The sequence below is a fragment of the Durio zibethinus genome, chromosome 7, assembly GCF_047325235.1.
Source record: "Durio zibethinus cultivar Kanyao isolate XHJ-2024 chromosome 7, ASM4732523v1, whole genome shotgun sequence".
Classification (NCBI taxonomy): domain Eukaryota; kingdom Viridiplantae; phylum Streptophyta; class Magnoliopsida; order Malvales; family Malvaceae; genus Durio; species Durio zibethinus.
In genome coordinates, this window is record NC_143168.1 from 28,043,619 (window position 1) to 28,065,436 (window position 21,818).

At 33.0% G+C, this 21,818-nt stretch overlaps 3 protein-coding genes across 5 annotated transcripts; 1 reads left to right on the plus strand and 2 right to left on the minus strand.

Annotated features, from left to right (window-relative positions):
* Window positions 1–1,926: 1,926 nt before the first annotated feature.
* LOC111277347 (phospholipase D zeta 2) lies at window positions 1,927–10,044 on the plus strand. The gene is made up of 20 exons (XM_022863738.2): window positions 1,927–2,202; window positions 2,369–2,470; window positions 2,587–2,702; window positions 2,793–2,934; window positions 3,759–3,926; window positions 4,219–4,392; window positions 4,857–5,099; window positions 5,192–5,308; window positions 5,453–5,592; window positions 5,736–5,885; window positions 6,110–6,266; window positions 6,342–6,863; window positions 7,557–7,667; window positions 7,784–7,930; window positions 8,018–8,215; window positions 8,418–8,519; window positions 9,005–9,136; window positions 9,420–9,485; window positions 9,570–9,631; window positions 9,719–10,044. Exons 1-20 carry the CDS (start codon window positions 1,975–1,977, stop codon window positions 9,966–9,968), a joined length of 3,327 nt encoding a protein of 1,108 aa, XP_022719473.2. The 5' UTR covers window positions 1,927–1,974; the 3' UTR covers window positions 9,969–10,044.
* A 326-nt stretch (window positions 10,045–10,370) lies between these two features.
* LOC111277348 (small ribosomal subunit protein uS11m) lies at window positions 10,371–12,562 on the minus strand. Its single transcript, XM_022863740.2, has 2 exons — window positions 12,368–12,562; window positions 10,371–11,169 (listed from the first exon to the last, which is right to left on the minus strand). The coding sequence occupies exons 1-2, from the start codon at window positions 12,549–12,551 to the stop codon at window positions 10,547–10,549; spliced, it is 807 nt and encodes a 268-aa protein (XP_022719475.2). The 5' UTR covers window positions 12,552–12,562; the 3' UTR covers window positions 10,371–10,546.
* Window positions 12,563–14,799: 2,237 nt separating this feature from the next.
* On the minus strand, window positions 14,800–18,101 carry LOC111277350 (putative protein phosphatase 2C 34). 3 transcript variants are annotated; one of them, XM_022863741.2, is made up of 6 exons: window positions 17,773–18,101; window positions 16,340–16,648; window positions 15,925–16,233; window positions 15,679–15,796; window positions 15,369–15,592; window positions 14,800–15,224 (listed from the first exon to the last, which is right to left on the minus strand). In XM_022863741.2, the coding sequence occupies exons 2-6, from the start codon at window positions 16,580–16,582 to the stop codon at window positions 15,009–15,011; spliced, it is 1,110 nt and encodes a 369-aa protein (XP_022719476.2). In that variant the 5' UTR covers window positions 16,583–16,648; window positions 17,773–18,101; the 3' UTR covers window positions 14,800–15,008. The 3 variants fall into 3 exon arrangements, with proteins under 3 accessions (XP_022719476.2, XP_022719477.2, XP_022719478.2); XM_022863742.2 differs by having other exon boundaries at window positions 17,029–18,086; XM_022863743.2 differs by having other exon boundaries at window positions 17,839–17,969.
* Window positions 18,102–21,818: the final 3,717 nt, after the last annotated feature.

Sequence of the window (21,818 nt, forward strand, 5' to 3'; positions counted from 1 at the left end):
TAATTTCAAGAAACAAAGAGACGGCGCCTTAATTTTCTATGAAGTGGACTGATGTTCAAAAAGGTTACACAAAGTCAATTTTTGTGCTACTAGGAATCATCCAAGTTTGTGTGCAATGAATAGTTGACAAAAGAACAACCTAACACCTGTTGACATTTGTTGACAGTGATTAATTAGTTCTTCATCAGATAAGCCATCCAAGCCCATGTCCTTCGCTTTTTAAATTTATCTTAAGCACAACTCTGGTCAATTTCACCTTTGTTCTCAACCTAAAAGATCCCACTTGATAAATCCTTAAAAGGGTGACTCATGAAATTATTGACATTTTTTTTATTTTTCATCTTTGAAAGATTTCGTATTTAGAGGTGTAAATGATACATTAATACTCATAAATTATTTGAATTCGATTTGAAAAAAATTCGAATTCGGTTCAATTATTATCGAGTTGAGCTCGAGCTCGAGTAATTCGATTTATTGATCAAGCCGAATTTGAATATTCTTATATCTGGTTCAAGTAATTCGCGAGTCTAATCGAGTTTTTATATTTAAATATATTTTTATTATTTTAATTAATAAAATATTTCGAATCCGAATTTAAGTTCAAACATAAATAATTGAACTTTTATCGAATATATAAATCGAGTTTATTTTTACATATTAATCGAGCGAGCTTGAATAACTCGAATTCGATCACGAATCGAGTTCGAGCTTAAAAAATAAAACTCGATCAAGTTTAAATCAAGGATCAAATCTCGAGTTATAAGTCGAGCTTAAACTCAAACTCAAGCTTTTCACTGTATCGATTCGATTCAGTTCGATTATACCTCTATTCTCCACAAAGTAGTGAACAAATAGAAGTACGGAATGAAGCAGGCCCACTGGCTGGGTCCTTACCTTGCATACCCAGATGATTTAGCCGTACACGACAAAATATATATGGTTAGCATTATTTTTTTCTCTTTTTTTTTTTTTTTCTGGGTGGAATACAGGATCAACTGAAACAATTCTTGCCAGAAACCAGTCATCATCACATTTTGTTAAAAAAAAAAATGGACAAGTTTTAAGCATATGGGGATCTCAAACATATGCTCTTTTCAGCATATTCCTGGTGGCAGCACAAAAGGAAAGGCATATTCTTAAAAAGTGATTGTGCCACGGCATATGCCTTGTTGAGCAGTTGGAACTTATAGATCAAAATGTCAAGATATCATAATCCAATTAACTAAAATTACCCCATGGCCAATTCTCTATTCTCTTAACAATTTGGCTACGAAAGAATTATCATGTCAGACACATACACGATGAATATAACTATAAAAATTCGATCTTTCAAATGCATAAAAATTATTAAAAAGATCGAATATACGTTTCAGATACTTATCCTGAACACGAGAAACGTTTGACGACAATTTCTTGTTACATAACAGATGATTCTATCAAAATAGAGTTTCGTTCTGTAAAAAGTGGTTACCTTATGATTAAGTCAAAGATATTGCAAAGGTTTCGGAGGTTATATTCGAAGGAAGGAAAGCTGAGGGGGGGCAGAAATTTGCCAACGCAATTAATCAATCAGCAAACAAAGTTGCTTAGCGGGTAAAATAAGTAAAAATAAATAAATAAAGGAATTCTAATTTGTCCTCCATGAAACTGGATTCAAAACGTGACATGTGGTTGGCAAACCTGTTGTCATCTGACGTGTCGCTATCTCATCTAATCTCAACAAACAATTCCATGTAATCTCCAGTCATTCTATCCCACTTTCTTCTCTTCCTGGTAAATGTAACCTCAAAAGTCTGGTACATTAACTGAAGGAAACTATAAAAACAATAGGTCTTTCTTGTCTGCAAGTTTTCTCAGCAAACAAACACAAGCAAAAGAAAAAAGAAACTCTCCTTCTTTTTATAGCAAGTACAAGTTGGACATGCCAACTCGAGTTGTTGGAGGTTTTGTTGAGATTTTGGCAAGGAGAATTCCATGTCTTCAGAGAGACTCATTGCAGGTGATGTTATGCTGTCTGATGAAACAATGCATAATTCAACAGCAACGGCCTTGGCATGGTCTGGTTCCTTCAGACAATGTGGCGAAAATGAATCGATCTTCAAAGAACTTCCAAAGGCAACGATTGTATCAGTTTCAAGACCTGATACAGGAGAAATGAGCCCCATGCTTTTGTCTTACACCATTGAAGTTCAATACAAACAGGCATTCACTTCCCTTCCTTTTGCCTCTCACTCTTCGTTTCTATATATATAAGTTTTATGAATAGACAGAGTAAATTGATTGCTTTATTACAATTCTACGTGTATCAATTCCTTTGTTATCAGTATTGCAACTGAATTGTGTATGGACTTGAATTTCTTTTTAACAGTTTAAGTGGGGATTATTGAAAAAGGCTTCTCAAGTTCTCTATCTACACTTTGCATTGAAGAAGCGTGCATTTATTGAGGAGTTCCATGAAAAACAGGAACAGGTTTTCCATTTCCGTTGCAGTTATTCTATTTCTATAATTGTAGGCTTGTCAGTTCAAAAGTAAATTTTTAATTTTTTCTTTAAGATAATTAAATTCATTGCCATCTTATGTTAAAGGTTAAAGAATGGCTTCAAAGCTTAGGAATAGTGGACCAGTTGGCGGTAGTGCAAGATGATGACGAACCTGACGATGGAGCCGTTCCTTTACATAATGAAGGAAGCTCCAGAAATAGGTGAGTTTTACAGTTTTGTATGGATTGCTTTAATCTGAGCCATGCTCTACCATTGCTCTGGTTGTTCTAAAAAGTTGATCCTTAATGCAGAAATGTCCCGTCTATGGCAGCTTTGCCAATTCTTCGTCCCACACTAGGAGGGCAGCAAAGTGTTGCTGACAAAGCCAAAGTGGCAATGCAAGGTTATTTGAATCATTTCCTGGGAAACATGGATATAGTAAATTCTAGAGAGGTGAGCATAGAATCCTCTTCTGAGTCATTCATTGATTCTTTTCTTGTTCCTCAGCCTGGCTTGTTAGACCATTCACTTGTCTTTAACAAGTAATCATTCGCTTTCATTTTGACATACATGTGAATGTCATAGTCCATAATGTCTGAAGTGTGGTTCAAAGTGTATTACAAAATGAATGTCTTGAAGTTAATGTGATCACTAGTTCTTAACTTTTTTAGAGACAATGGTTTTCAGCACCCCTTAATCTATTCCTTGAAAATGTGATTTCATGTGGCTTAGTTCATAATTTATCCATTTCTGTTCTTAAGTGTGACTCTGTACCAATCAGTATTTAATATTCCATTTTTTAAATCTGATAACGCAATGATTGCATCTAACTACCTACCATGACAAAAGGCCACAAACAATGAATGTAGGTGAGTAAAAACGATATGTCTGTTCATTTTCCTGTCCCTGATTCCTTTTTGTTTTTATGACTTGCACCTGCAACTCATAATGTAGAATGTGAATGGTGATTTTTCACTGCTGAACATGCTATCTTCTTTGTCCTTTTATTGTCTGGTTCAGCAAGAATGAGTTATTTCTTAATTTACAGTAATAGATTTGTTTGAATAAATTTTGCATAGTCTCATTCTTTGGCCAAAAATTCCATAAGGTCTTTTTTCATGAGTCTATATAGTAAATAAGAGGTTCAGAAGTACTACCATTGACAAGAGGCTAGCAATAGGCAACCCTTTTCCTCATCATACATTTTTCTTTTCTCAATGCTCCTCTGTTTATACTCAACATTTTATTAGAACTGTAGTTCCAATTCCAAATTTCAGGTCTGCAAATTTTTGGAGTTATCTAAGTTGTCATTTTCAAGGGAATACGGTCCAAAGTTAAAAGAAGGCTATGTTATGGTGAAGCATCTAGCCAACGTATCCGGCGACGATGATATTGGATGTTTTCCGTGCCAGTGGTTTAGTTGCTGTAGGAACAACTGGAGAAAGGTAGTTGAATTTCCAATCTGTGGATTGAACTTTACCATTTATTTATTGGTTCCTGCAATATAAATAAAAGCCTTATCTTCTGGTTTTTATATAGGGAAAATGCATAAGCTTAATACTAAAATGGATCCACAAGTAGCAAGGCATTTTTGTATTCCTTCAAGACAGTTCTATGTACCTCCGAATTAAACAATCAAAACATGAAATTATAATTCTCAATAATTCTGTACCAGATGGAGTATTTGTATTTTAATTATTGTTTTAACTTTTGTTGTGTCATTGTTTCTGCATTCAGGTGTGGGCAGTACTGAAACCAGGGTTCTTGGCATTGCTGGAAGATCCTTTTGACACAAAACTCTTAGACATAATTATTTTCGATGTGTTACCAACCTCAAATGAAGACGTGAAGTCTGGAGTGTATTTAGCAGAACAGATAAAGGCACATAATCCTTTGTGCTATACATTTAAGGTGAGCTATTTTTATATTTCTATTTTGTTGAAAATATTGATGTGTCCAAAGTATAAATTCTGTTTCCAGTCATAGTCTAACCAAAGCAAGGAATGCAATTACAGAATGCAGTCTTGCAGTATCCTGAGAATTCTACAACATGTTACATGTAGTATATGCCTATGAGAAATATCAATTACCATCATTCTGTTGTAAGCCCAAAAGGCCACAGAAAGCCTTCTTATAAATTTTAACATTTGCAATGGTGAAATTGAAGCTTGTTTAGTCTCGTTTCAATGATTGATCCTTATAGCAAGTTTTGGATGTTGGATTGTGGCATTCTTCAGCATACCCAATAATGTGCATTGATCGCTTCTACGTGTGATATAAGCACATGCACCTACTTGTGATAGAATCAGTATTTTCAAAATCAGCTAAATAGAAGCTTTTTCTCAAATTCAAATCTAATGTGGAAATGTGATAAGGTCTCTTGTGGAAGTCGGAGCATAAATTTCAGAGTCACTAGTAATGGTAAAGTCAAAGAATGGGTTGCTGCAATCAATGATGCAGGCATAGGGGCCCCTGAGGGCTGGTGTTATCCTCATCGCTTTGGTTCCTTTGCTCCTCAAAGAGGTTTGAATGAAGATGGGAGTCAAGCTCAATGGTTTATTGATGGTAAAGCTGCTTTTGAAGCAATTGCTTCTTCAATAGAGAAGGCAAAATCAGAGGTTCAAAGCTTCCTCTGCCCATCAAACAAATTTAGTATATGTGGATCCCCATTTATTCCTGGAATTCAATGATTGAAATTTTTATCATGCAGATATTCATAACTGGCTGGTGGCTCTGCCCAGAGCTGTGTCTGAGGCGCCCTTTCCAAAGTAATTCTTCCTCTCGGCTTGATGCACTGCTAGAAGCAAAAGCCAAGCAAGGAGTACAGGTGCAAATATTTCAGCTTCTGCTTTGCCATTCTTGATGATTGATTCTGTTCTCCTCTAGGCTCTTTCTATAATCCATGGTTATTTTATTATCACAATCATTTGAATTGCTCCTTTTCTTAAATCAAGTAAAATTAACTATGCAGATTTACATTCTTCTCTACAAGGAGGTTTCTATTGCTTTAAAAATCAACAGTATGTATAGCAAGAAATTGCTTCGTAACGTTCATGAGAATGTGAGGGTGCTGCGCTATCCTGACCATTTGTCAACAGGCATATATTTATGGTATGCAGCTTAGAGATAAACTTCAGTCCACATTTCTGATAAAAACACCAATGATCTGCATTTTATATTGACATCAAGATAAATAGAAAGTTTAGATCTTAAGTTACTTGTTATGCTTATTGTTTTGCTATGGTTGAATGCAGGTCCCATCATGAGAAACTTGTTATTGTTGATTACCAGATATGCTTTATCGGAGGTTTAGATTTGTGCTTTGGACGCTATGACACAGTTGAACATAGAGTTGACGATTGCCCTCCCCTTGCATGGCCTGGAAAGGACTACTATAATCCAAGGTGTGTTTCTTTGATTCTCCTGGAAAATCATTTCAAAATCCTAACAAGGATTGAATTATGAGGCAATATGTACAAAATAGCCGTGCATGCTGATAATTACTGTTACTACACTTTTAAGCATTTATTTTAGAAACAACTGTATCCAATGAATCTGTCTATCAAGTTGAAAGTGATAGTAGTAGGCTGCTTTGACATTGTTTGATTTCTTTGATGGATATGGTTAGAGAATCTGAACCTAATTCCTGGGAGGAATCAATGAAAGATGAACTCGATCGAGGAAAATATCCCCGTATGCCGTGGCATGATGTTCACTGTGCTCTATGGGGACCTCCATGTCGTGATGCTGCTAGGCACTTTGTTCAACGTTGGAACCATGCCAAGGTTACTCTTCGAGCACATTTTTCTCATCTTTGCCAAAGTTAATTTTTCTGATACAGATAAACATTTTGTTTCCAGAGAAATAAAGCTCCACATGAGCAAACAATTCCACTACTTATGCCTCAACACCACATGGTCCTCCCTCATTACATGGGAAATAGAGAGATTAACATTGAAAGTAAGGGAGAAGTCAATCAGAAAGACCTCAGCAGACAGGATTCCTTTTCCTCTCGATCACCCTTTGAAGATATCCCACTGCTTTTGCCCCAGGAATCTGATGGACTTGTTTCTAACGGAGACCAAAAGTTAAATAGTCTGTTCAGTAAGCATGATCCTTCATCTCAGGAACATGGAGTTCGTGGAAGTTTTCCATCTTCCCATGATTCTGAAGTTGACTCCTTAGGTTCAGATAAACAAATTAAAAGTACAGCAGATGACCATCATAGAATGGATCCTCAAAGTTACCTGGAATCAAATGAAATGCCACTGTCAGATATGCAAATTTCAGATGAATGGTGGGAAACAACCATGAATGATGACAATGATGTTTCTGCAGGTGAATATGGAGAAATTGGTCCTCGAACAGCATGTCATTGTCAGGTTAGGTTTGCTCTTGAATGCCAATGAACTTAGATTACATGATGTTCCATGATTTTGCTGTCGTACTTGAATCCGTGGACAGACTTACACTACAGAAAAGGTTTGCATATTCTGTTGTTTTAGAGAATGAAGGCCATGTTCCAAAAGCATCTATCATCACACCAAAAGTCCTGGTCAATATACCATATTAAAATTTACTTCTTTTATTCTTATACATGACCAACCAAGTTGGTAGCTTTCTCATTTGTATCTATAATTTAGTTTCACTATATATCCATACACCAAAAATCCGAAATATTAACTTTTATGACCAGGAAAAATATGTTAAAGTGGCATCCTGGTATGGTTAACTACCTTTTGCATTAGATGTTCTGTTATATCAATGTTAGCTTGCTTAGATTCCTTCATACTGTAGGTATACCATTTCTTAACCAGATGATGAGAAGGTAAGATGAGATATTATTAGTTCTTTCAATGTTGGTATTCAGCCAAGTTTTAATCTACGCAGAAATACTGAATCACTTAGCTTTATTCAACCTGACAACTGCTTAAATGAACGTCATAGCTCACAATTAGTTGAAACTTGATTTCTTTGCTATTGTTTTACTTCCTCCCTGATGAGTACTAAGTTTTCATTTACTTTTCTCCTTGTAACTTCTATTTCATGCTCTCATGGGAGTACCTGATCTGTAGGTTATCAGAAGTGTAAGCCAGTGGTCCGCTGGAACCAGTCAAACTGAAGAAAGTATTCATAGTGCTTATTGTTCCCTAATTGAGGAGGCAGAACATTTTATTTACATTGAGGTAACACAAGTTGCTGTAGCATCTTTCTCCTGGAGTTGAAATTGAAGGCCATGGTTAAATGAGTTCTCAGTTCTTATACTAACTATTTGCTGTTTCTATTGGTTGATTGCTTCTAGAATCAATTTTTTATATCAGGTCTTGCAGAAGACGAGATTGTACAGAATCGTGTCCTCGAAGCATTGTACAGACGGATTCTGCGAGCTCACAAAGAACAGAAATGTTTTAGGGTTATTATAGTCATACCACTCTTACCAGGCTTCCAGGTGCAAAGTCTTTGCATTAGATCCTGAGTTCTTATTTCAAATCTAAGATGCTTAGTCTTTTCTTTCTTCGTGATCATTGATTCACAGGGAGGTCTGAATGACAATGGTGCAGCAACAGTTAGAGCCTTAGTTCACTGGCAGTACCGAACAATTTCCAGAGAGAAAACTTCAATATTGCATAATCTGAATGCACGACTTGGCCCTAAAACATGGGATTACATTTCCTTTTATGGTCTGAGATCATATGGTAGACTTTCTGATGGTGGTCCTGTTGCTACCAGTCAGGTATTTTTCATGCATTACGTTTTTCAAATTTATGTGCCTTTTGCTCCATATAGAATATTTCCTTGAGGGTCTAATCTGTTCAAAGTGCTTCACACTACCAATTGGGAGGGAGGGTCCTTTGACAGTGATTGCATAAGGACATAACTCCAGTTTTGACTCATAACCAGTTAATTCATGTAACAAATTCTCATTGTTGATACAGGTGTACGTGCATAGCAAGTTGATGATTATAGATGATCGTCTTGCTGTGATTGGTTCATCCAATGTCAATGATAGGAGTTTGCTTGGATCAAGAGACTCTGAGGTATTTTTTGCTTCTCTCTTAATCTTTGAAAACTCTCATCTTGTGACATAAATGATCGAAATTGAAATTGTCGCTTAACCAAGGTTTAGCACTACTTCATCAATTGAAATAGGCCATCAAGTGATAATTGCTATGAGCAAGCTAGTATTTGGTAGCATGAATATTGAGGATGATTGTCAGAACAGAAGCAGGAAGTTATATATTTCCTCATTATAGTAAGAATATCACTTCAAGAGAGAGTACCATCACTTGGCTCCTAGCAATTCCTCCAAAATAGGTTCTGAGGGATCATTCGATTCAGGGTAAACATTTGCATCAAGCTCATATTTGATCATCATATTCTGACATTAATGAAGGAAATTATCCGCAACTCTGTGATTAGAGTTTTACATGCTGTCTAGACATGATTACCAGTGTTTGATAATAAAGTCTCGGGTCTCATGTTGAGAAGGTTATCTCGTAATTGACAATGATTGCTCTTGCAGATTGGAGTAGTTATTGAAGATAAGGAGTTTCTTGAATCATCTATGAATGGAGAGCCTTGGAAGGCTGGAAAGTTTGCTCATAGCCTGCGGTGCTCGCTGTGGTCCGAGCACCTTGGCCTGCATCAAGGAGAGGTTAGTTAAATGATCGATATTAACACTACCATATCAGCATTATTTTATTTCATTTTTTTGGACAATTCATTTATCTGCATGATTCTTGATTAAATGAGATTTTACATCAAAGCTACTCTTCATGTTTGCTTTTTCATAGAATTTGATCAATCTTTTTCCTTATTCTCTATGTTCATGATTCTCGACATTATTTATGGTTCATGCATGTCATCATGAAAGAACCAGTCAAATTATGGTTAAAATATAACGTTGTTAATCCATTGAATGCTCTTACTTCCTTCAGATCAGTAAGATCAGTGATCCTGTGTTGGAACAAACTTACCGAAAACTATGGCTAGAGACTGCAGAGGTAAGATGCTGGTGGTATGGATTGCTTAGGCTATTTCCATCGCTGTTAACTTGACTTATGTCGCATTGCTATAAAATCTGACAGTGCAACAGCATGATTTTCCAAGATGTCTTTGCTTGCATCCCCAATGATCTTATATTCTCCAGGTACATTCCTACAGGAATATCCTCTCTTTTTTGTTCTAAAATCGGTGTTCTTTCTTTCTCATAGCGTCTGTTTCCTATCAAATACAGAGCTGCTCTGAGACAAGACATGTCCTATTGGAAAGAGAAACTTGGGCACACCACCATTGATTTAGGTGTAGCCCCTGAGAAGCTAGAAACCAAAGGGAATGGAGAGATTAAAACCGTAGATCCCATGAAGAGACTGAAATTGGTTAAGGGACATCTTGTTTTATTCCCTTTGAAGTTCATGTGTCAAGAAGATTTGAGACCAGTATTTAATGAGAGTGAGTTTTATGCTTCTCCTCAAGTGTTTCATTAAGTGTAAATTGTATAATCTGTACATAATTAGGTGAAGCCTATTCATTCAGCTGATTGATTCTCTTCTTTTTTCTTCCTTTTCTGGCTTGAGTTCTGATTTTGACTTTGAGATCTTACTGCAGAACAATTAATTATGTTCTAGCGGTTTCAACCAAATTGAGCAACCCACAAGGGGCATGGTGGATGATATTTTTTCCCATTTGTATGTATAAAAAAAGCATCTATATTAATCTTGAAACAGAAATGGTTCAGCAAAATATGATCAGAAACAAGAAATGTAACTAACATCAACTCTTCCACATAAGAAAGATTTAATCTTTCTGTAAGATGAAAGAGAAAATCTCAACAACTACTGACTCAAAACTGATGACAAACAAGCATTGTATCAGACACACCAGCAAAATTTATGGAGAAATAAAAAGAACTGATAATAGAACAACAAGAAGAATTCATGGGAGTTGATAAAACAAAGTACTATTCCAACATCAACCAACATATTGTCACCCCTTGAAAAAGAAAAACAAATTGCCACCTCTAGCTGTGAGCCTCTATCAAGCCCTAGATAAAAAGGCAAGGAAGTTAGACTCGTCTTTTCTTTGGAAGCCGGCATCCATTATGCGGACGTCGAGTGGTGTCTTCAATGTATACAACAGGATTCTTATCTAACCGAGAATTACTAAAGCCCTCACAAAAGCTAACAATAGCTTGCCTTTTCTTCTTAAAATGAGTAAAACCTTTCACTCTTACCACAACTGATTTAATCCCCATATTTCTTGCCAGCCGTCCCACATGTTCTGCTGTTGCTTCAGCAGAATACCTAGACGCTTTTGTGCCCCCTAAATGTCCAGACGATGCTCCACATTTTTTATTTCCTTTGGAATCTGTCACAGTGACAAAGGTATTGTTGCGCATGAGCTTTATGTGCACAAAATCAGCATTTTGCTCAACATTGTATTGCGGAAATTGAGAACCCCAATAGTTGCCCCTTCTATCTCCATTTATTGCTTCCCTCACAACGTCCATGGACTTGAAATTCCCTCTCAACCCAAAATCTGTCTGACCTGAAGGACGTATATAACTCCGGAAACTCGAAGCATAAGTAGCAGAGACATTCTCCTTCGCTGTATGTGGATCCAAATTCTTCTCCAGATTTCCAACATTCTCAGAAGATTGTGCACCAGCACTGAAACTCTTTAAACAACCTATAAAATAAAATCAGTTATGCCAATGGGAAAAAGACTATTAACAAATATTTTCAACTACCAAGTCTTATACTGGTTGCACACCGAGTTCCTATACACCACTTTAGCCCAATTTATCACTTATTGTATGGACAACATCCACAGACCAATTCATCCCAAGTTTAGTCAAAGTGGCTCAACTTATTCTTATAGTTATATCCAATGAATGTTCAAAATAAGCAATGAAAGGTCTTTCGGTTTACATTTCATTCACAACCCCAAATGAAATGAAACAAAAAAATCCACACAACTCGTATTAAAAAACTGCTATATAATGTTTATGGGATTCAAGACTCAACTTATACCCATATATGCTATTACAATTTTGATCAATTCTGTTGCCTAACACACCAAGCATCACTAACAACTCCCTAGGTCGCTACCCTTTTCTATTCAATCCCAAAGAAAAGCAAGGAAGTATAACCAACTATCTAGAACCTCCAAAAATACTATCCCAACGACCCTACATTTAGTTGATTCAAGAAATCCTATTCCTTTGAAGTAAAATTAACCCAGGCAAAAAATTTAATCTTCATTTCCAAATCTATTTTTACATCCATAAACCAGATATGGTAATTATACTAATAAGAAATCTAAAAAATAGGCAAAACAGGAAGACGGGTTGGCAAGCTTGAAATGAATCAAAAAATAAATTGTAGTCACAGTGCGTTCCGTTCCAATTCCTAGCATTTCCATGGGAATTTCACAAATTTTCTATCAGAAAATAATACCACATCTAAAACAATCAAATTCTTAAGAACAGTTAGCTTATTGCTACTTTATATTCTGCCCACAAAGTGTTTGCAAAAACTACTGAATGAGAATTCCAAATTCAAAAGCTTGCAAAGCTTAGCTCCTAACTTGCATCAAATTATATCATTCCCAAGATTGAATATTAAAGCCAGAACTTAAAACAGTCAAATTATTGTAGCATCCCCCTTGCTACTTTATATTCTGCCCACCAAATATTTGCAAAAACCACTCAATGAAAATTGGAAATTCCAATGCTTAGCTTCTAACTTGCATCAAATTATATCACTTCCGAGATTGAATATTAAAGCCAGAACTTAAAACACTCAAATCATTGTAGCATCCCCAATGCTTATACAATAAAAAAATAAAAGTGAAAGTAAAAAAAAAAAAAAAAGAAGGAACTTGCCGAGAAAACCAGAGCGGCTGGCCGAAGTTTGAGAGACCCAGTTGAAGCTGCAAAAGCGTTGAAGCAAAGCTGCAGAAGAGAAAAGACGAGCTTGTCGAATTGAAGACAAAGTGTACATTTTTCTTCTATGGGTTTTTCCTTTGGTTTCAGATTTTGCTGAGTAAAGACTAAAACTTTGACCCATATAATAAGAAATCAAAACGAGAACAACATAAAATATATATTAGCAAAAAAAAAAAAAGCTGGGTTTTGCGGCCTATCTTAGGATTAAACCCAAACAACGCCCAACCCACTGGTATCTTCATTTTTCCTTCTTAAGACAAGCCCAAATGAAGACTACAACATAATCATTCTATACCTGCAGATAAAGCCCAAATGAGGCCCTACTAAAGATTCTTCCTTTTGGCGCCGAACTCAAGACACCTTTATGTTGTTTTAGACGTAACATAAATAATTTTAAGAGGAATACAATATAAATATTTAAATAATATGAATAATTTAAATATAAATATAATATATTTATTATATGTCTGATATGTAATATGATATAATTAAATTAATATATCTAAAATAAATTTGTTTAATACAATTCAAAGAATACAACACGACACAATTAAATGATTAGACATAAATAAAATGATTAAACATAATTAATCCACTTATTTAAATAAAAAATTATCATTTAAATTAGTATTTAAGAAAAAAATAAAAAAATAAAATATTAATAATTTATTTAAACATTGAAATGATAGGTAAATACTATTATTAATTTATTTAAGAAATAAATTAAAATAATTTTTATAATTTGTATGTTATATATATTTTTGCATGAATAATGTGTGTGTTAGACGTATCATTATTGTTTAATACGAACATAATATGAAAACATAAAATATTATTACACTAAATTTATGCACAAATTTTTTCATATGATTTTATATCTTATCATCATTTCGTATTTAAAATTATCAAGTGAAAAATGATTACAACTCTTATTCAAAAGTCTAAAAGTTTGTTCTATAATTATTAATTTAGATTATTCTTTTAGGTTGGTCATGGGTACTTGAGTGTGACTGAGCTTTGTTCAATCCATGGTGGATCTTGTAATTATGGTGTAAATCTTATTGCTTTTGTTATTAATCCACTATTATGTCAACGCATAATTTGCTGTAATGATTAGATAAGTTTTTTTGTTAAAATCATGTAATTTAAAGTAAGAAGAACGGTTCTTTAGATAAGACCAATAGTGAAGAAACCCAGTCCTTTTTGCTTCACTACAAAGCAAAAGGATCCATCCTTTTCATTAATTTATTAATGGAATTCTAATTTGGAGCAATCCCACAATTGATAAGTATAAATAAAACCTTTCTTCATCTGAAGCAGATTCCTGCCTGTAGATAATTAGTCAACATCTGCAACAAAATCACAGGAGACAGGATATTAAGACAAGTAAACATATAGATATGTAACAACTGAAAAGGAAACATCCCATTCTCTATTTGTGGGGTTGTCTGATAAAATTTGATGAATTCCAGAAATGGAAGTGGACAAAGAAGCTGAGGAAGCAACCTAAAGGAAGAGAATTGCCATGCAAGGGAAGCACCAAATTCTCTTCTTTTTCCTTTTTCTTTTGTTATTAGGCAAAGCTACTTCGAAATCTTGCTGCTTTTTTCTTAATTTGTAGCTTCTTTATTCTTGTATTCTAAAGGATGGAAATGTATAAGAATGGTCATAAACCTCAATCTGTGGTTGCCATTGCGAGATAGTGGAATGTTGACAAGGGCGGTTTCATGAGTTGATGATCCTTGTTTCCATCTGCATGAACTTGATAATCCAATGGTTAAGATACAATACCTGAGAATATTCAATTTTCCTTCTTATCAAATGCACTAAATTGATCGATCGTTAACCAGTTGGCAATAGCCTTCCAATTCCTGACAGGTCAGGTTAATCGAAAACACTCCTTTGCTTCTTATATTTTAGGCAAAGCCTACAGCACTTTTTGATTGAGATTGTAGCCTGTGAGGGAATTGACCAACATTGCATGTTAACTGTTAACAATTGACAACCAGGATTTTGGCCATTGTTGTTTTCAATGATGAAGTTTTCTAATCATGTCTGAGTTCACCAATTTACTGCAATTTTTAGTGAAGCCTGGAGTGGACCAGAGATAACAGGAAAGCTGAGAGGTTGTAAAATATCAAATGTTTCAAAATTTAAATCCCCTAACACTGCATTTCAGTTTGTAGTCAAATACTAGCATAGAATATGTATATTTCTCCTCTTGGTTTCAAGTGATCACAAGGCTACTTGGAAAGCATCATTGTCAACACCTCTAGGCGAAATTCACAGGCCGCTGCTTCAATCCAGCTAGATATCTAACTCCATTTCAGGAAAACAGAACCCTCGTTTTTAACTTCATAGGGTAAATATCAGGCGAAGGAAATAAATTTTGTTATAGATTAGACTAGACCATAGCACGCAGCCACGCACGAAGGGCATCAGTCATTCTAGGAACTAAGGAAATAGAAAAAGATACGGGAATGAAATGAACACTTTCTGATCAACTACATTGACGTAAGAAATACACTATCTGGCGATAAACTTTTAAGAGCAATTACCTTGCTCAGTTACATAAGCACTATTTTGAAGTTGGAACAAGATCAACTTCATACTGAGATAAGGGAGATGAGTGGAAGAAGAGGCAGATGGCTGAAATATCATCCATTGCAATGCCCTTCCTCTTCTGTTTCCAAGCATGGACAGCGCACTCAACTAGACGCTTAGCTGCCTTCGCCTTGTCTGGCGTTGAAGATACTATTTGAATCGCTTCCTGATTGGAAACAACATCCCATACCTGGAGGAAAGAAGCATCTGAAATTATTAGTGTGTTTTAAGCACTTCATCTTTCTTCATTTTAAATTTAAGTAACAAGATTCAATCACAAATCAAGCATTGTCATTTGATAGCTTCTCAACAAAGCCTTAATACACATACACACCCCATCAGTAGCAAGTACAACAAATTGGTCTCTGCTGGTTATATGTCTTTGTGTGACTTCAGGAACGGAAATAAGCCCGTAATCCTTTATGCAGTAATCCCCAAAAGCTCTAGACATCGCCAGTCCTGGTGACTCCTCATCAGGCAGCCAAACCCTGTACACCTCTGGCTCATCATGCAAACTGAACACCCGCCCTTTGCACTGAGTTATCCGCTCGGCCTCCTCTGTAAACAAGATCAACCAAAAACAAAAGAATTCTTAATGGTTTCTATTTCTCTTTTACATCTTTAGAGAATGTAAGAGTACTCACGAGGTAAATTGGGCTTGAAATCAACAGTAAGCTGAAGAGGAACCAAGTTTCCATCATCTGAAGTTGTAGCCAAAACAGCCCGAGAATCACCTATGTTGGCCATATATATTAGGTCACCCTGCCCAATATAAGTGTGAAATTATTCTCACTAGTCCTGATAAGTGCAAATACCAACAAGAACAAAATGATTTTTTTTTTTCATTTGTAAATTAGTATGCCATTATAAGAAGTAAAAGCTTCAGTTACCTGTCTGACAATTGTCAAGGCAGTTGTTCCACTGTAGAAGGAATCAATCTTCCTATTCTGCTCCAGCTCATGATCAACAGCAGCGCAAGTCTTTAGATAAGAATGCTTCCATATGTGAAATCTCTGATGCTTTTTATCAGATTCCAAATCAATATCCGGGTCAAGCGATGTCTGAGCTAGAGTCTCTTGCCAATTGCAAAGCAAGGAGGAAGGCATTGATTCTCGGACCTTCTTCGCTACAAAATGACCCCATGGACCATGGCCATCAAATATCCCGCAAAACAACATGTCTGCTTGACATCCAAATTCCTATTCCAAGTAAACAGAAACCACAATTATGAATCAAAAACTAAAATTAAAAATGAACCAGATTTTCAAGGCAATCAATCTGCCAAGTACAATACTAATGTCTTACCTCCCATACAATTGCACAATCCTGGTTTACTCCTTTTCTGCCCCTCTTGGAGAAAACTGAGGCAAAATTGTTGGAAACATCAACATTTACAAAACCAGAAGACCTCAAAATCCGGTCATTCTTCTTTGCATCCTTTGCCATTGCCTCGGCAGCTTCTCTTCCATCACCATTCCCTGAATTTTTCCCTTTTCTTATAGAAAAGGACCTTGCTAACCCATTGAACATGGAGGAAAAATTCCTCATTGCGTCTAGAATTCAATACCCACTACCACAAAAACAATTGATGTTTCCCTCTTATAGATCCAAGACCTGCCCATTGGAAACAAATAAATAGTCACATAAACTTCACATTGTGAAAGACTGACAAGTAATGAAAATAGTATAAAATTGTCAAGCAAGGAAGCCTTCTAAATGTATATTTTTATTGATTGCTCAAATTCTTGCTTCATAAACAGTAGAAGGTTAAAGCATATTCAATTTGAGTGATACTGTTAGCCAAGAAAAGACATGATCTGACTTAGAAAGCTAGGAATCTAACAATTTAATAACAGTAAAAGCAAGAACATGTGAATCTGAAACACATTACATAGAATATTCATAATGACATGGAATTCCAATAACCCCCCATCTAGAATTTTGAAGGAGCTAAACAAAGTACTAGCTAGTAAATAGATAAAAGCATTCAACACCTTAGACTTAGCTGGCTTGGCTACCAACATCAAATGTCTGTTTGGTTGCTGAGAAAGGATAACAGGAAAAAGGGAACCTTGAAATTACGATCTTTTAGTATGTTGAAGGACTGGCTAGTGGCAACTTGAAAAGTTCAAAAAGGAAATCTAGAGTGGAGTAGAATTTTTTTCAAGTTAGTTGAAATTTCCCTTTATGGTCAAAAGCAAAAACTAAAAGGAAATAGAGTGTTTGGTTTTCCTTAGTTAATGATCTTTGCTTCTCTATTTCATTCAGGTCCCTTTTGTTTGTTTTCCCAGAAAATCAAAGAAAACGCCAGAAATATATTTTTAAGAAAAAAGAACAAAATTTAATGTGTAAAGTTACTCAGTTTCTGTTCTTGGTTGAGAAACCATAAATTAATCTCAACTTAGTATAAAATTTATGCATTAAAATGAATCAAAATTTGATCTTCAAGGGAAAAAATCCAAACTTCTAACAAGATTTTATTTTATTTTTCCTTACTCTCCTTTGGAAGTACTTCTAAAAAAATCCAAAACAAAATACTAAAAGAAAAACAGGACAGCTCAATTTAGTCTCATATCTACTCAAACCAAACTAAAACAAAAACTCAAAAACCAATCTTTCTTGTCTTCAAGTCTCTTTTCTTCCACTTTCTCAGCAACCAAACAGACCACTCCAACCAAAAAAACCCACCAAGAGCAAGAAAAAAAAAGAAAAGATGATGTAATAATTACTACTTAGACCTCAAGAGTAAATGGTTTCCCAGGAAGCTGATACAAACAACTGGAATGTGATGACATGATCCTTACAAGAAAAGCTGAGAAACCGAGAGAAAGAAGATGGAGATGGATCAAAGAAACAACCCATTGTGGAAAAGGAGGAGTATTTTGCTTTGTTTTTGTTTGTTTGGTTTTGATTTTATTAAGTTCCTTTTTATCTACGGAGAAGAAAACAAAGATAGAGAAAGAAGAAGCAAGTTTTGTACATGTATTAACATGCAAACAAACTGTAGCAACTTTCTCTCTCTTTTTGTGAGACTTTTCCAAACTAAAACGCGACCTCTTTTTCTTATGCCTTTTTTGTTCCTAGGTTATAGCTACATATGGAAATCGGATAAAATTTAAATTTAGTTTTGTTATTGTGAAGTTGAGATGAAATTTGAATATTTGAATATTTAATTTAAATAATTTATGAGATCAATAAAATTTTTATATTTTATTTTAATTAAAAAATTATTAATTTGTTTATATATATTAATTCAAATTTAAACTTAAATTTAAATACATAATCAAATTTAAAATTAAGTATGATAATTAAACTTATTTTTATTAAAAAAACTTAATTAAATAAATTTAAACAGTTTAATTTTTATCTCGAATCAATATCAAATTTAAAAATTAAAACTTAATCGAGTTTCAAGTAATAAATTTTAAATTAAGTTTGAGTTCAAATTTTTTATTGTATTAACTCGATTCGATTTGATTATACTTTTAATTATGAGGTGTTGTCGATTTTAATTTTTATTTAATTATTTTTAATAAATAATTTTATAAAATTTATTTAAATAATTTAAGCTAAATCTATTCAGCACAATTTTATAAGATTTGTTTTTTTTTTTAATTATAAACAAGTTAATTAATTTATGAATTTTTATAATATATGATTTGAAATTGTTTTATTTAAATAACGTTCACGATTTGTTGCATTTTATTCCCATGCAATTCAAGCATGAATTTTTTGGAAAAAAAATACAACTTAATTTTCTTTTTGTAGCATGATTTGTTGAATCAATGGTCAATTTTGGTTAGCCAAATTGGTATGAATTCTGGTTTCTAGGTTATCAAATTGGGGTATTTCATTATTTTTTTCCATTAATTATAGACTTAATTGTAATTAATTGCTATAAAAAGCTTCAAATTCTTATAACTTAGCTAATTAAAGTGAAATGAAATTACATGAGCTATTCAAAAAAGGGTGTTTATGGGATATTTTTATTTTCTGAAACTACTTAAAATAAAATGAAAAAATATTTTTCAAAATTTTCAAATTATATATTCAAGATATAAAAAATTTTCATATTTTTACATTTAAATATAAAATATCCATATTTTTAGATTTTATTATTATTTATAAATTATTCAGCTTTTTATATTTTATTGGCATTTTTCATAAATTATTCAGCTTCCATAATTTAAAACAGTATTTTAAACATGTACATCTCCAATACTGTGCTTGCAACTTGATTAAGATATTATCAAATCCAAATTATTGGTAACATTCAAATATTTTTATATAATTGACATAAAATAAAATGTTGTTGTGGCTTTAAATTAAATAATAATATTTCATGCCATCTTATTACTTTTGAACAGTTCAATAGTTAAAATATATATTTATTGGTGAGTTTTGTTGTCCAAAATAACAAGATTTAATTAAAAAAATATATTCATGAAATGGAATGTCTAGAATTTACAAATATACTATTAATGGAAATTATAATAAGGTTAGAGATATATTTTAATATTAATAGTGTACTTTTTTGGACAATAAACAAGGTTTTGTCTAGAATCTAGGTACTCCATCATGCAATGATGCAATCTCATTGTTTTTTGTTACCTAATCAAGCAAAATCTCAATATTGAATAAATTACTTCCCATTTGGCTAGTGGTAGGCCAAAACATATAGAACTTCCCATGCAACAATTCATAAAAATAATCAACTTAATCTTGCAAATTGGATGTAGCGTAGGATACCCTAAACAAAAAAAAAAAAAGCAAAAAAAAGGACACTTGACCTTACCTAAACCCACGGATGTAACATTAATTACAAATGCATATATCAAATATTATATATACATATATATATATATATTAAAAAAATTAAAATTAATAATTTTAAATATGATATGATATCGTGATATAAAAATGATATAAATAAATAAATTTAATAAAATTAAAAAATATATTTTATTTTTTCGTATCGATATAAATTATGAGATATAAGTTTTATATAAAATACATTATATATAAATTTTTAATATTTTATATAATATAAAATATATTTTATCAGATCTGAAATATACACAAAATGTCAGAAATTCGGGTTTAAAGAAGCGTGTGGAGGTGATAGAAAGGCATGGCTTATGCAAGAGTGGCCCATTCCCAACCAGAATGTGATGGCAAATTGACCACTACAACTGATCACGTTCAATGGGAGAGGGGCCTCAAAATCTGAGAAGGCATTGGATCCATGGATTCATGTCGGTAATATGTACCTCTCCATCATGGGAAAGCATTGAATAATGGAGTCCTCATCAAGTGTTGGAATATTGGAGTTTTTGTGTCAAATACCCGACTTTTCTTGAAACTTCACATCATGGTTCTTCACAAGAATATGATTTTTCATAAAAAAAAAAAAAAGACCCTGAATTTGAATATTGACAATATTTAATAGTTATAGAATCATCAAGAAATTCTTGAGATGACCCTAATTTGAATTTAAATTATTATTTGATATAGAAGGGATGATGTAAAAGTTAAAACTATATTGGATTTGATGTATCCAAAAGCACATAATGATTGTCATAGAACCTTTAGAAATTTGCTCCAGTCCTAATATTTTCAAGAACGATATTATAGTTTCTTCTAGCATTGATTTTGATATGAATAGCCAATGTTTCTTTATCAATTTCAATTTGATATTTGAACTTAATTGGGTTTTGAATCATGCTGATAAGACATGGAAAAGAAAATTTCTATGATCCATCTTCTTGATGATAGTCATCAATATATGAAGCTGGGCAAGTTATTCAAAATGTAGAGACTTCATAAATTTATCATTATGGTCCAAATTTTTTAATAGATGCAATTTTCTAATTATATCTTTTAATTTGATTCAAAAATCAAAGTTAAAAGAAAATTTTGTGAGGAAATAAAAGAATATTTTAATTTTTATTATTTTTTAATCAAATTAAAAGTATAATATTAAAATTACACTTTTCTAAAGATGATAATAAACTAGATCCATCGTTTGAAACTATAATGACAGATTGAGACCTTATCTTTGAAAATTGGTTAATTTTGATGCAATTTAAAGATGTTAATAAATAGAGCATGAGACAGATATAATATTATCCATCTTCATCTTTGAATTTTTATATTATATTTATTAATGTATTCATACTCAACAATATTTTAAATTTATTTTTATTTCTGTGGGTATGTAATGCATATAGATAATCTTATACCTATAACTTTTTAAAAAAATAATTAAAAAATAAAACCAAATTAATTTATTTTTTTAGTTTTTTTTAGTATTTTTGTTTTGTATATTTATGTAATGTTTTTATAAATATATATTAATATATTTTTAAATAAAAATATATTAATTCTAATTAATCTAAAATAATAATTTATATTATTTAATAAAAATTTTATTTACTAAATATATATATATATAATAGGAGCATAAAATAAATATTATATTATGTATCTCTATCTTGATATTTAATAAAAATTTAAAATTATATTCATTCATATTCTCACTATTATCCTAACAGTATATCCTCATTTTTATTCAAGTAAAAAATAAGCTTTCTCTTGGATACGAACACGAGTAAATTTGACATCATAATGATGCACATTAATCCTACCATATCTTTCAAGATTAGGCTTAATCACTATGAGATATTGCTCCATTCAGACATTTGAGAAAATTATCCGCCAATTCTAATGATGATCATGATCTAAATATTGAGACCAAAAAATGATCAAAATACCATGTATTTGG

Coding starts and splice junctions, on each gene's coding strand:
- LOC111277347 (XM_022863738.2), top strand. CDS start 1,975: ATGTCTTCAGAGAGACTCATTGCAGGTGATGTTATGCTGTCTGATGAA. Junction 2,703..2,792: donor GAAGGAAGCTCCAGAAATAG/GTGAGTTTTACA, acceptor TCCTTAATGCAG/AAATGTCCCGTCTATGGCAG. Junction 3,927..4,218: donor GTAGGAACAACTGGAGAAAG/GTAGTTGAATTT, acceptor TTCTGCATTCAG/GTGTGGGCAGTACTGAAACC.
- LOC111277348 (XM_022863740.2), bottom strand. CDS start 12,551: ATGGGTCAAAGTTTTAGTCTTTACTCAGCAAAATCTGAAACCAAAGGA. Junction 11,170..12,367: donor CAGCCGCTCTGGTTTTCTCG/GCAAGTTCCTTC, acceptor TTTATTTTATAG/GTTGTTTAAAGAGTTTCAGT.
- LOC111277350 (XM_022863741.2), bottom strand. CDS start 16,582: ATGAGGAATTTTTCCTCCATGTTCAATGGGTTAGCAAGGTCCTTTTCT. Junction 16,234..16,339: donor ATTGTGCAATTGTATGGGAG/GTAAGACATTAG, acceptor TACTTGGAATAG/GAATTTGGATGTCAAGCAGA. Junction 15,797..15,924: donor CCTTGACAATTGTCAGACAG/GTAACTGAAGCT, acceptor TATATTGGGCAG/GGTGACCTAATATATATGGC.